Source organism: Tamandua tetradactyla, chromosome 3 (genome assembly GCF_023851605.1).
Source record: "Tamandua tetradactyla isolate mTamTet1 chromosome 3, mTamTet1.pri, whole genome shotgun sequence".
NCBI lineage: Eukaryota > Metazoa > Chordata > Mammalia > Pilosa > Myrmecophagidae > Tamandua > Tamandua tetradactyla.
Window position 1 is genome coordinate 108,831,922 of NC_135329.1, and position 15,360 is coordinate 108,847,281.

A 15,360-nucleotide genomic window follows, 5' to 3' on the forward strand; every position below is an offset into this window, starting at 1 on the left:
TCAGTCTTACTTCCAGAATCCAGCATTCATATTTCCTTTTTTAACATCATACTTCTTCTCTCCAAGTTCCCCTGCTTCCTCCCATGGAATACTATCTAGGTCTGAGCTCCTAGATCTTAACTCATGCGTAGAATATTTCCAAGGAATTTCTCCCCCCAGACACTGATCTCTCAGCAGAGTCTACCACAGATCTGCTTCTACCTAAATGATAACATACAGTAACAGGCTATTAATCAGAGAAGTTGCTGGCTTCAATATTTCCTACAGGGAGTAACGGATGACTCAACAGTTGGGGAGGATGTAGCCATCACAGTCCAGAGGCATTCATCATCCTAGGCTGGCTGGTTGGAACTTGGTGTCAGGAAAGCTAGGAAACAGCAGGTAAATGGCCTCAGGTAAAGCACTGACAATCAACATCAGGACTCTCATCTTTATTCTGGAAGATTAGTGGAAACTGGGATACTGTGTGGGAATCACTTGTAGAAGCAAGGCAGCTCGCTTTTCAGAATTTTGCAACAAGACAGAAACAGGAGGGTGGTGGAAGCTTCCCATTTGCTGATATTTGATTCATGAGGTTGCCCTGGTTCAGTGAAAAACCCACCGTATGTGAAGGTCCCTAGGTTTGGTCGGAATAAGACAAGAGAAGAGAAAGGAGCTGCATCACCTATAACACCAGAAGGAAAGGCTGAGTCAGGCATGTCTGAGGATGGATCAATCTATTTGGCTATGATAAAGTTTAGGCACTGATAAGTTTAATAATTTAGCCCATGATAAGTTTATTGTCCAAGTTTATAGGGCATTAAATGGAAGGCTAAGAGCTTGGAGCTTGATATTTTTTCTTTCAGGAAGTAGAACGCCATCAAATTTTTGAGCAAAGGAGTAGAAAAATACAGACAGGCTTAAGAAATGCTGCTCTGCTTGTATGTACAAGATATATTAAAGGGGTGAAAGACAGGGATAATATTTTTAAAATTTCTGTCAATAGCCCATGTTTGAGGGGGAAAACTCTCTGGGTTTGTGAAAGTTAAAATGAAAGTCTTGAAACTACATTAGGATTTTAGTTTTTATATTCAGGATGAACTAAAATGAAAGCATAATCCAAAGTATTAGCTTTTTTTTTTTTTTCTTTTTGCATGGGCAGGCACCAGGAATTGAACCCAGGTCTCTGGCATGGCAGGCAAGAACTCTGCCTGCTGAGCCACCATGGCCCACCCTCTATTAACTTTTATTAGTAGAGAAGTCCCAGAGAAATAATTAATTCCTGTGATTAAAGAAATATTTTTATTGATAAATCTTATACAAACAGTTCATACATGGTGTACAATCAATATCATCACATAGTTGTGTATTCATCATCGTGATCATTTTTTAGAACATTTGCATCACTCCAGAAAAAGATGCAAAAAGAAAAAAGAAAAACTCATACATACCATACTCCATACCCTTCCCTCATTGACCACTAATATTTCCATATATCTAATTTATTTGAATCTTTGTCCCTCCCTATTATTTATTTTTTATCCATATTTTTTACTTCATCTGTCCATACCCTAGATAAAAGGAGCATTTATGATGTACAAGTAAATCTGGATGATAGATTGCATGAACTCTGCTAAGGAATCTGTTGGTGACCTATAGATGAGTGATTATTCAATGACATGGCTGTCTATCTTTACCTCTGGCCTGGCAACTAAAGGAATCCTGATTTTTGTAACTTCCCTTTCCTCCAAATGCTATATGATGATTAGTTTTTCTTCTTTTGTTATTTGCCAAAAACAAAACTGATAATCTCAAACAGCCTGAATTATTGAACAAAATATTTATTACTTACAGCAGAGAAGAAAAAATTCAGAAGAATACATTAAATAGGAAGATTCCCTGCATTAGATAAAGAGTAGGGCCTTGCTTTAAACTTCAGTCTCAGGTTCTTTTTCAATTGTTCCTCTGAGGGAAACCAGTGCTTATTCTCCAGAGTAATGCTAACAAAGGGGAAGTAAGGATAGACTGATGAAGTCAGTGATTAGATTGGCTCCAAGCAGCTGGAAAAATTTTAGGTTGGTCGTTGCCACTACGCTGATAATGGCCATTCTAACAGGTAGATAAGAAATAGGGGTCATATTCCATGAATTATCCAAATGTAAGAGGGTTCAAGGCAGTGTTTCTCAAAGTTTATTACCTTGATAACCTCAGGGAACTTCTTAAAATGAATTAGACTCTCTGGGTAGAACCCTGGCATCAGTATATTATAGAAGTCCTCAAGTGATTTGATTTCATGCTTAAATTTGAAAATTGCTATTTTATTTTTTCCTGATACACATCCTCCTTTACCTTCTAGGACTCACTAGCAGTGTCCTTTTCCCCACCTCTAAATTGGAACTTTCAAGATTGAAAATTCATCTGAGGCATTTAAAGTCACACATGCCAAATTATGTGTATGTGTGTGCTTGTATGCACCTGAGTGCATGTTAAGTCTATGAAACATACTTTGTCAGCTGTGACACTCAACCAGGTACAAACGATTGAGTTGTGTTGCACAACAGTTTTATGTAATATTTCAAGCAATAAAACTTGGAAGAGCCAAATGAAGAAAATATTTCCCAGCCTCTTGCAGTAGGTTGGGGTCTTATAACTGGGTTCGGGTCAATGAAATACAGGTGGAGAATTTTGTGCTGGGTCCAAATTGGTTCATAAAATATGCTAACAACCTTGTATCTGTGTTTCTGAGTCTGTCAGTGAAGGACCCCAACATGATGGATTTATACGATCAGTGCTTTCTCTTTTTTTTCATCATCCAGATTCAAGCCTATAATGTTCTTAGACTTTCCTGATTACTCTGGTGATACATGGGAACTTGAGTATTCCTAAAGATAAGCTATCCTCTGACTTTTTTTCATCAATGTCACCTTCCTTTTCAAAGTGTAATTACCTTGGTCAAATATTTTCGTGTCCTTATTTATCAAGGGTAAAGGCTAACTAGTCTGATAAGCTTAATGGGAAATGAGAGTTATGGCTTAATTATCTTTCATTATTTAATTAATATGTTAATTGGCACCCATCGTTCATTAATTAAATAATTAATAGAGTCCTTCAATTTGAAGCTGCTTGGAGTCTTTTTCTGTCTTTGGATCTAACCCCAACTCCCATTAATGCCCTAGACCCATACTGATCCAGCCAAATAAATGAGTCTTCTGTGTTCATTTAATAACATCAGGTGTTCTTGACTCCAGAGTGTCTTCACACTGTAATGCTCACCAAAACTCTTGCCCAGATATAACTCCTTTCCAGACTTTAAAGCCTACCTCCAATCTTAGTGTCTTCCTTGTTCATCCAAGACCAAAGTCATTTTTCTTTTCTGCTGCCTGGTAATTCTAATGGTATTCAGTATCAGCTATCTGTTGTACAGAGTAAAAGTGCTAGGAAGTGGGTATTCAGAGAAAATAAAACTGAATCTTCATCTTCCAGATATTTATTATGCCATGGATATGAATAAGCAACTATAATATAATGAAGAAAGAAAAATGATAGATAAGAGTTTAGTGGAGACATGCAATCTATGATTTTGTTATGCATGAATTTTTTGGCGTGAATTTTTGTTTATGCTACTAGGTGTGAGGATTACAGGTTGTATTTTATTAGATATGCCTAGGCACCTGTTATAAAGCTGATGAAGACCAGAATAAAACAGGGGATGTTTCAAGGCTGAAAATTAATCAGTGCCATCATCAGGAGAGAAGGAGCTAGTATGTGTGAAAGTGATATTGTGCCAGTTACGAGCCTAGATTTCTAGAGGTTTTTCCCACTTCCATCAACCCTTTTGGGATCTCCCTCCATCTTGTGAACAAGCCTAAGCTAGCCAGGTGGATCATCAGAGACAGGGAGCCCAGTAACCACTGTCACCCTAGATGAGAAGTTGTTCCTAGATAACCTGTCAGCTGACCAAAAGTGCAAGAGCAAGCCCAGCTTAGACCAGAAAAGCTTCTCTCATCTCCTCAGAACTGCCTAGCCAACCCATGAACTTAATAACAATGATGAATCATTTTTTAAACCGCTAAAGAGTTTGTAGTTTATTATATATAGTACATTACTCAGCAAAGGTTAACTCATAGACTTGATTAATAGTTTAAAAGGCTTTGAGTTGGAAGGGGTGATGGGATCATAATTATTAATATCTCACATTTATTGAAAACTTACTCGTGTGAATTACTTGATGTACTAAATAGATGTATGAGTATGTATGTGCACGCTCATACATATACACATATTTATGTATCCTGTAAACCATTCTGAATGGTGGATTTTATTCATCCTCTTTTTACAGATGAGGAAACTGATACCTAAAGGAGTTAAGGAATCTGACTGACATGCTAGCGCAGTAAGGTGCAGATTCAGCATTTGAAATCTACCTTCTCAATCACTACCTTGTAACTCATACTGCCTTTCAAGTGAAAAGAGCAGGTCATAACCAGCACAGATGCACCTTAGAATGTTCCTTTGATGTGCTTCTCAAAGGGTGTCTCAATAATTCCTCAATTAGCCTTGATGTCATAATTCCCATCCCAGTTTCTTAATCCATTTCCTTAATCCAAAGAGCAATATTGATGGAAGTTTCATGCCCAACAGCAAACATGTGGGCTGGGGTATTTTTGAACAGGCTGGGCATTAAATTTCTGAATATATGCTCATATGATTAAAACTAATCATAGTTAGTTTGCCTATGCTCAAGGCAGAACCTAGTGTCCACTGACTTCATTTTGGAGCCCTGAAACAATCAGACAATAATATTGACATTTCTTATACATGGAAACTGTTATGTCAGTTTCCATGCCATATGCCATATCAGTCATATCAGCACTCAACAATTAATGTTCCATTGACTTTTCTTTTCTTTTTTTTTTTTTTTTTTTTGCATGGGCAGGCACTGGGAATCGAACCCAGGTCTCTGGCAAGGCAGGCGGGAACTCTGCCACTGAGCCACCTTTGCCCACCCTCAATTGACTTTTTAATAATTTAACATATTACTGGGGTGATAGTAGATATCTCCTCATAGCACTTTTTTAAAGGCACTCTTTGATTATGCTGGCCTAGGATTATATTTTTGATGCCAGGATTTTTTTTGAAGTACAATTTTCATGTAACCACCAGCACAATCGAGATATATTTTCATCACCCCAAAATTTCCTAAAAGCCCCTTTTGTAGTCAGCCCCCAACCCCCTTCACTCTAGCTCCTGGCAACCATTAGTCTAATGTTTTGCCTTTTTCCAGAATGTTTCATAAATTGAATCACTCAGTGCATAACCTTCTCTATGTGGCTTCTTTCAATTAGCACAATGTTTTCAAGCTGGTACCCCTGTTATTGCATGGATGAATAGTTCACTATTTTCATTGCTGAGTAGTTTCCCATTCTTTGGATGTACCACAATTTGTTTATACCTTTCCCAGTTGAGGGACATTTGGGTTATTTCCAGTGTTTGGAAATTATGCATAAAGTTGCTGTAAACATTCATGTACAATTTTTTTTGGTTGACAAAGGTTTCCATTTTTCTTGGGTAAACACCTATGGGTGAGACTGCAGGGTAATATGGTTAATATATATTTAACCTTTTTTTGACATGACTATCTTTCAATTTTTCTAAATAGCCTCAGTTTATTGTTAATTATATGTAATTTATACCTTCAGTTTTAAATTTTTTTTTTTTTTTTTTTTTTTTTTAGTGCATGGTCTGGGAATTGAACCTGGGTCTCCCACATGGAAGGCAAGCACTCTACCACTGAACCACCCATGCACCCAGTTTCAAATCTTTTTGATGTAAGTTAGATATACCTTTAATGAGGGTGTTTTTTTTCCCTTTGCTTTCTGAATGCTCAGAAATGACTTCTTTAAACTCAAACATATACTCTCTTCAAATACATAGGACAGACTCCATTTTTAAGAAACAATTATAGATTATTTTCTCCTAGGTACTTAAATTTTAAATTGTAATTTATATTCTACACACTAAACAAAAATAAACTCATATGGAAAAAACGGTGGCAGACGGAATTAGTGGATGAAAAAACTTTAAAAATATATAAAATTCATTTTGCTCTTCTTCATGAAGGCTTAATTTAATTACTGCACCTGTAGTTGATTGCTACCTTTTAATGTGTGTATCATATATCACATATAGAGTGAAAAGGAAGCACATCACAGTTACACCTTGAAATATGAATAAAGAGATAAAAATAGAAAAGGAAAAAAAGGAAGAGGTTAGAAGCATGATTACAGCATTTTGTAGGAAGCTAGCCAGGAGAGATTTAAATATATTTAAGATCTATTGAACTAAACCATGAATGAGTCATTGTCTGGGAAGAAATTTATATTAAAGTATCAACTTGTACCTTGTTGTCTTAGGAATCACTTATATAATGCATCTTGTAGCAATCAGAACAGATATTTTTTGGAAGATAATTATATTCTATATAGAAAAGTATTCCTCCCTTTGCAGAAGGGAGGAATAACAGACGGATACCAATAGAATAGATTTCACAGGTTTAAACTACAATAAACAGCACTAATGAATATATGAATTAAGAGATATTCAAGATTCACTTTTCCTAAAATAGAAGGAAAACTGAATCGATCAACTCAAATATATGCATTTTATTGGTACAGAAGAATTCCCTTAGGAAATTGCCATGTTATCCTGTTCAGGTTTAGAGCCCAAGAGTGGATGTTGGCTTCTCCATATCCTTTGCCATCCCAGGTAGAATGGAGAACAAGGGTGATGGCTGGTATAGAGACAGTTAAAGCTCTGGAGTTCATAACTTATTTCTGAAGTGACGTCTGCTGGCACTGGATCTATATAGTTATTTTCTGAACGGTTAACTCTCTGTAGATTCTGGTGAACATCTTTACAAGATAATTAGACATATACTGGAGAGTGGCATTTGCTTTTCCTTGAAATAAATCCGCTCTCTTAGCTGCATGCCGACATGAGGTCCTCCATATCTCAGTCCATGATACTAGTAGCAAAAACAATACTTTCTTCTATTATTCATGATCTTTTTTGAGCAGGTAGCTTTATATCTTTATATATCAAGCTCTATGCTGAATGGTGCCCATATATTATTTCCAATCATCACCACCATGCTGGGGTGGGGTGGGGTGAATAGAGTAGAGTAATCCCCATTTTACAGATTAGAAAAATGAGCCCAAGAGACTAATTTGCCATAAATCAGTCAAGATAATAGTTCTCCAGGCTCAGTGGTTAAGGCTTTCTTGATATTATTTCAGGTGGACACTATTGATTTACTACTAGAGACATCATTGTCCTCTTCTTCCTCATTAATAGCTGCTCTGATATTCAGATATTCATTCTTCCTCATTGACAGTATTCCAGAGACAGAATCCTATAACCTTAGAGCATTCAGGGCAAATATTCCTCTGACTACTTGTGTTGGTTTGGGATACCTGGCTAAGGTAGGCTCAATAGGATTAGAGAAACTATTCATATTCAGTGCTGGGGTTACGGAAGAAATCTCCTTCTCTTTCCTGGTATATGAACAAGGAATATTGCGCCCCATTTGTTACGGGCAGATATCTTATGATTATAAGCAAAATTAGTCTAAGAATGGTGCCAACACTCCAGGAATGATGGATAAGAAAAGACAGCTAGAAAAAAACAGGGTCTTTGAAAGACTGGAAATGCTAGAGCACACCCTCTCTTGGGACCTCTTTCTACGCAAGATAATAAATTCCCTTGTACTGTAGGCCAGTGTGTATAGTCCTTGAAGTTCAAAGTATGCTTATATCCAGCATATCTTCTTCCGCTTATTGAGCAATCACCATTTCAGATCTGTCTCTGTCCCTCTATAAACATGTTAAGACTCAGAAATGTTTCTGTGCATCCATATGAAAAAGATCTAAAAATATAGGTGCAGCATGTGGCCTACCTCAATAGCGAAGCAGTTTAAATAAAGATTGCCTGCACAGGATTCTCATTTTATGACACCAGGTAAAGCCTTATACACATGTTTAGGACCGTAGCCATATATTAAGTTTATTCCTGCACGGAGCTCTATGTAATTTGGAAGCAGGAGTAGAGAAATGATGAGGATTGCTCTCCTGGAGCATAACTGCAATGAAGATATCCAGTTCCCAAGCCCCAGTCACCAAGCGGACCACCTAAGGTGAAAACCTGATAAATTAATTCATCTTGTAGCAGAGGGCATCATTCCTTGCCTTTAAATATATTCAGTTTATCTGCTATCATCTGTGGGAATGGATCACTGGGCAACAAGCTATCCCCAGAAACATTTTCAGATAAGATGATGATTTTTCTCTAAAAATTGTATTTTTATGTAAACCACAGACCAAATATAGTCGAATTGCAGTCAGGGAACACATTCATCTCCAAATTCTGCATCGAGATGCATCTGATGTCCTTGAAAGTATATCTGTTTAGAAGGGTTTAGTGCCGCTCTTAAATAGGTCTATATTTTTAAATACATTATGTTTCTGTATAAAATATAACAAAATATGTGTGGCTATTAAAGACTTAAAATCAATGCTTCAAGTTTAATACTGTAAAAAATGAATTTCCATAAAATATGCATAACAGAGATTTGGAAGCCAAAGATAGGAAAGCAGATAGTTTTTTGTTAAATATAAAAGGCTCATATCATTCTAAGTGTTTTTTTTGGGTTGTTTTTTTTTTTTTTTTTTTGGTACTTGAAGCCTTTTTGTCCCTGTAAAAACCTGCTGATAGAGCAAGAGAAAGATATTTCTAATACTGTTTTCTCATTTTAAAAGGAATGACAACATTGTGGATAGTCTTGGCAAAGAAACCTCACTTGCCTTTTAGCTGTCATAAGTAAATAAATTAATTACGATCATTTACTTTTCCATGTCAAGGAATCTGTAGGTTCTAGGAACTTCTTTTACCACAGCCACGTTGATCTAGTGTGCACATCTGGAGAAAAGTTCGGGAACAATTGAATTTACTTAGAGAACTGTGTTTGGGTTTGCTAAAGCTGCTACAATGCAATATACCAGAAATGGGTTGGCTTTTACAATGGAAATTTATTAAATCACAATTTACAGTTCTAAGGCCATGAAAATACCCAAATTAAGGCATTCTCAGAATGATACCTGGACTCTGAAGAAATGCTATCTGCATCTGACTCACCTCTGTCACATGGGAAGGACATGGCTGGGTTCTGTAGGTTTTGTTGCCTTCAGCTCTGGTTCCAGTGGCTTCCTCTGTGGGTCCTCTCTTAGCAGCTTTGGGGCTTTTTCCCTCTGTGCTCTCTCAGCCTTTTCTGTCCTTTATTCTTTCATAAAGAACTTCAGTAAAAGGATTAAAATCCACATTGAATGGGCTGGGTCACATCTCGATTAAAATAAACTAACCAAAAGATCCTGTCCATAATAGGTCTGCACCTACAGGAATGGATTAAAAGGCAATGGTCTTTTTTTGGGGTATATGACAGCTTAAAACCAGCACAAACTGGTAGTTTTTAAATTCCATTAAATAGTATATTGACTTCTTTCATTTTCTTTGGAATGAAGGTTTTGAGTGAAGCTAATCCAGTTTACTTTTTGAAAATGGAGAGTTAGTCTACTTTTCTCTAGTATGAATTAAACACTTATTGTAATACTAGGAAACTGCAACTCATATATTATTTTATTACATTATGCTGGGAAGAAGAAAAGTAGCTGTGCTTTATCATTCTTAAATCCCTGAATTGTGAAGATGTCTATAAATCCTTTGAGAATATGCTGAGGTTAGTCCTTCAGGCACCTTTTAAAGACGCTTCAGAAAGAGCTTTCTGACTAGAGAACTAAAGTAGATGTTATTTCCAATTATTATCACAGATGCAAACAAGAAATCTTCAGAGGCAACATAGAGTGGACCAATCCCATTTATCATCACCGATTGCCAGACTCTTGTTAAGGCTTTTATTTTGTGATTGGAAAACACATCCCTGCACACGTGACTGGTGTACAAAGAACTGTCTAAGAATGGATGTTGATCAGGCAATTTTAGGAAAGCGTATTTATCTTATTTTATCAATCAAATATCACCAAGGCAGTTAAATCTGTTGTTCGTGTTTTTGAAAATTATGGGAGAGTTACATCAACCATGCCAAATCTCATTCTGGCTAGCTTTGCACAATTAATTTGGAGTTCATTTTTACCGTAGATCATTCCCAATCCTAGAACTTTGAAATTTTTGTGATCATTACCCTAAGTTCTTTATTCTCATCAACTTTAATTCCCATCATTCTTGTATTCACATCAAATACATTGCATCTATTGCTAACTCAGAACTCACTTGAACCAAGCAGGTGCAAGAATGATAGGGAGAGATTCTAAGTTTCAGAATTGCCTAAACCCCTGAAGAAGAAATCCCGTGGCCCTAGGGATTCATCTAATGCTTAACAGACTCTTATTTTGTGCTGTACGCTGTTCTGAGCATTTTGTACATATTAACTCAACATACAACTCTACAAGGCAGAGGTTATTGCTGTACCGCCCCAATATCCTAAAACCTATTTTGCCAATAAGTAAACAGGCACAGAGCTCTCAAGCAAATTACCCTAACTCACACAGCTACTAAATTGTGAATCCAGCAGACTAGTTCTTGAGTCTATGGATTTAATAACTACTTAAATTGCTTTTCATAAATCTATTTCTCTGCAAGTAAAACTTGGCTTATTGTTTAAACAAAATTGGCAGTATAGAACTGATTTTTAAAATTCTTTCTCAATCTAGGTTGTGGTTTTTAAATCTTCTTTGCTTGCCATAATTTCAGAGTTCTTAGATTTATTGCGTGTAAGTAAGAAGATGTGACTTACTTCCTCTTGTGAGGTACCTCCCTTCTGGGTGGCTGTGCAGCTGTCCAGGACAAGAAAATGAATTAAATATTCAAAACTTTGTGTTGGGTGAACAAAAGACACACAGTAGGCAGAAGAACATTGAGTGGTGAAACTTAAATCACACTAACTGCCAAATGGAAGATGAATCTTTGCTACAGGTATCTATTCTTATTTGGTTACCAATCTTGAAGTCATAATTAAATTCTGAAGTGAATATTATTATCAGTGCAAGATTCTGGTCCATTTAAGTGAGAGTTTGTTGTGAATTAATCATATGACAATTACATTCCTGGATGGGAAGGACACTGCCCATGAATATAAGTCATATGTTTTGGATGGTATATGAAAGTTCTTCGAGTAATGAAGTGCAAACATGGACAGCCATAATAGCAATTGGAAGTTTCCATCTGTACAGTGGAAAAGCCAAAGCAGCCCACCATTTGGAGAAACTGAGGGCAGCTTCTTACCATATAAGCTTTATGGAAGTACCTTCCTCACTAGTAAATTTTGCAGCATGAAAGGGTAGAAGTGGCAAGGTGCCATTTGGAGAAGAAAATGCAAGGACCATTTGGAGAGGCTAGGAATGTCTCTTACCCAAACCATATAGTGGTGCAGATCTCTCTAATTGTGAGTATACCCATGGCAGGCCTAACCAGGCTGGTTGCTCAAAAAGGAAACTTATAACTAAGCCAGGCACTGAATATCATTTATTTTATACCACTACATCATGGTTTTTGCCCCATGGAGCTTAAAATCCAGTAGAAGAATGAAACCCACCATTCCTGCAGAAATGAGAGTATATATGAAATTATTTACCTCAAAATAAGTTCTAGGAAACTATTCTAGGAAGAAAGCAGTCAACGTATTTGAGTCAGGTGTAGGGGCTTGGGGACAGTTGGTATCAAAGAGGAGAACGTCAAGGAAGACAGACTGAAGTATGCTAAATATAAATTTAGAAGGTAGGACATTTTTTGTTGGGTTGAAGATCCAAGAGATAAACTCTGCCAGTGATAGGGATTATAGTTAATTTAGTGTGTGTTTAAGGGAGTTGAAGAACATGAGACTAAAGAGGTATGGTAGAGACATGGAGATGTAGATTATGTAGATTATATGATCATTTTTAGCTTAGACCTCCGTCTATGCTCTGTCTAAATATTCTGGTTTTAACTGCTCAGCATTAGCTGAATATTAGTTACTTAACATTCCTCTGCACCTTTGATCAAGCTGTTCTTTTAGCCTATAATGATTTTTCTCCATTCATAGCCTATTAAAACTCATGTACCCTTCAAGGTTCCACTCAAGGTCCCAAACTGTTCTCTGTGAGTCAGTTCCTAATAGCCTCTAATTAAATTTGATTATTCCATCACCTTCACTCAACGTTATGTGAAAGCTGCTGACTATTTAGGCTGTTCTGTCATGGTGAATGAGGTTAGTGGTTTATAAGACTCTACTGAGAACAGAGTTGGTATTTTTTGCATCACCCCATGGCATAGATGTGTGCCCTGGGATAGATTTTTCTTGATATTGTATGTTGGATTGAGAGGAAACACTTTCAAAAAAGCTTTGGAATGTGATATAAAGCTCCTGTGTTTTACTTATATCAAAAAAATAAAGTGGAGAGAAGATATTTTATCTAGGGTCAGTTCTTTCTCTCAATGTCCAGAAGTATAGAAATCCTGGGTTTGGGGTCACAGATTTGATCCTTGTTATGATCTGTTAGCTTTGCTCTGCTCCCTGGTCACAAGCAGGACTTTTCCATTTTGGCCAATCCTTTTATGTATGTATTTTGAATGGAACAGTGGAAATACATTTCCCACTAATAAAAAAGGAGAGAGATTTAATCTCCTGCCTTCTTGAGAACACAACATCTATTGTTAAGAAAGACTGCCTATCATTGGCTCTATTATTGTTTTTTAGCTTTGGATCTTCCAAATGTTGGGTTATTGACACATGTGTGTGTGTAAGTATATATAGATAGATAGGTAGATATAGATATATATAGTCTCAGAGAAGTCCTAAAGTAATTTTCATTAAATATACACTTAAGTCATATTTGGCCAATTCTATAAATGGATCAAAAGATGATGAAGGACTGGCTCTTTCCAAGATCATCCTTGATTCAGGGACTGAGAAACTAACTCTGAATTATACTGAAGGGAATCATTTACTCCTATTAAACTACTTCCTGCACCTGGTACCACCCAGCAGCAGCCTCATCTATAATACACTCCATAGAATACAATACAACAAATTTTTAATGCTATTAGATATACAACAGAAAACCATATTATTAGAATCATTTCCTCTTCTTTTCACATAGCTATTCTCAGATTCCCTTACAATTAAGTGAAAATTTCTGATTGAGTTTCAGCTAATGGAATGTGAGTTGATATTTTATGCTCCAATTCCAGGTATGCTCATGGAAACCTGCCCCTCATGATCCTCCAAGCTCATTCCCCATCTGCTGACTGTGAGGGAACATTCAGGACAACCATGGAAGCCACAAGTTGAAAGCGGCCGAGTCATCAGCAGCCTGGGCCACTGCTTGGAAGAAAATCCACCCCTATTCCCTCACCATCTGGACACACAGAGACTATTTGGGCACAAGAAAATAAGCTACTATGTTCAGACATGGAGATTGTGTGGGTTTCTCTAATAGCAGTTAGCCTGACTTAATAATAGAACTTCAAACAAAGAAACAATTCTGTTATGAACAGTGGCTCTCAACCAGGGTGATTTTTCTTGCCAGGAAACACTTGGCAACATCTGGAGATATTTTTGGTTTTCACAACAGGAAGGAAGATGCTTCTGGCATCTAGTGGGTAGAAGCCAGAAATGCTGCTAAATATTCCATAATGCCCAGGTTAGCCCCATACAACAAGAATTATTTGGATCAAAATGTCAATAAGGCTGAAGGTGAGGTATTTTGAGTTATGAAGGCAAGCACAAAAGTAAGTGTCAGTTCCATTCTTAACTATTGGATGTTGAAATACAGATAGTTTTTATCTTAACGTGAGTACTGCTATGAATATATTAAGAATTAATGATCTTGGCCTAATGGAATTTGGGATTTTAGAACATTTTTTATGGTGTGGGTCAGTACTATACCATAACAATTGCTAGACAAACTTAAAGTAATTCAAATTTATCATCAAAGTCCCTCCCATGCCCCCAATCGTCTTCCTGAACTCCATTTTCAGTGCTTCTTTATCATAGCATGCATGCATGCATGCAGATGTGCATGCAGACACAGAAATACATACACCAGCAGCAAAGTGTCATTTGGTGTCCTAATATCTTTATATTAACTCCTCGCAAGCTGTGGCCTCTCGCTGATAGACCATAACTGGCTAACTATTCTCACCTCAATCTATATTTTCTGTCATCCAATTCATCACTTTCTATACATCTGAATATTTGCATCCATTCTCTCAAGACCTTGAGCTCTAATAAATTGCTAATAAAATAAACAAAATATAATATAACAGATATTAATGACTTCATATTATCTACCTGCCTTGAGAACAGTGACATTTTAACAGGGTCATATTATTCCAGGAGGGTGCTGGTGTATGATGGAAAGAGCCAGGGATTGGGGATAGTCAACCTGCAGCTCTAGCTCGACAATTCATTAAACAGAAAACCAAAAGTTAGGCCCTATCCTCTCCATACTTCAATTTTACTGTTGGTAATACGAGAACATTTAACTGCGTGGTTCCTAAGCTTCCTTTTAATTCAATTCCTTTGAGCATACATTCATTCCACAAATGTTTGCTGTATACTTTCTCAGTGTAGGACTGTGCTGGGGATGCAGGCTTGATAATGAGTGAGGACAGCATGGTCCTCCCTTTAATGGAACTTAGTCTCTACCTCCTATGTAAAGAGCAAAGTGCAGGCTACATAAGTGTAATAGACAAGATGCTTTCTCCCCTCCTCCTCCTTGTCCTCCTCCTCCTCCTTCTTTGTTATTATTATCATTATCATTATTATTAGTAGAAAAGTTGTGAATAAAATACAAGATTCCTGTATACCAGCCCACTGCCAACACTTTCCATAGGCGTGGATCACTTGTGAGTTGATGATAGCACATTTTTATAATTGTACTACTAAAATGTCCATGACTTAACTTAGGGTTCACTGTTTGGGTAGTATAGTTCCATGGACTTACAAAATTTCATTCTTTTACCATATATACAATCTATCTTTTCTCCTTTTAATTATATTCAAATAGATATTTCAGTGCTGTTACTTGAATTTACAATGTTGTTCTTCAATCCCCACCATCCATCATTCCGAACAGGAACCCTGAACATTTTAAGCCTTAACTTCCCATTTCCTATCCCCACCTCATCTCCTGGTAACTTATATTCTAGATTCTGATTTTATGAGTTTGCTGCTTCTAATTGTTTCAAATCAGTGAGATCATACAATATTTGTCCTTTTGTGTCTGGCTTATTTCAGTCATCAACACGATGTCTTCAAGGATCATCCATGCTGTC

The 15,360-nt window shown here is 36.8% G+C and overlaps 1 protein-coding gene across 4 annotated transcripts in view; it reads left to right on the plus strand.

Annotated features, from left to right (window-relative positions):
- LOC143677591 (uncharacterized) overlaps positions 1-13,870 on the plus strand; it is a 309,085-nt gene extending 295,215 nt beyond the window's left edge. For all 4 annotated transcript variants that reach the window (XR_013172701.1, XM_077153687.1, XM_077153688.1 and 1 more), the window contains one exon: positions 13,273-13,870. Coding sequence is in view for 3 of the 4 variants with exons in the window: in XM_077153687.1 (XP_077009802.1) it covers positions 13,273-13,329 (57 nt within the window). In the remaining variant the exon portion in view is untranslated. The remainder of the gene's footprint in view (positions 1-13,272) is intronic.
- The last annotated feature ends 1,490 nt before the right edge of the window (positions 13,871-15,360 follow it).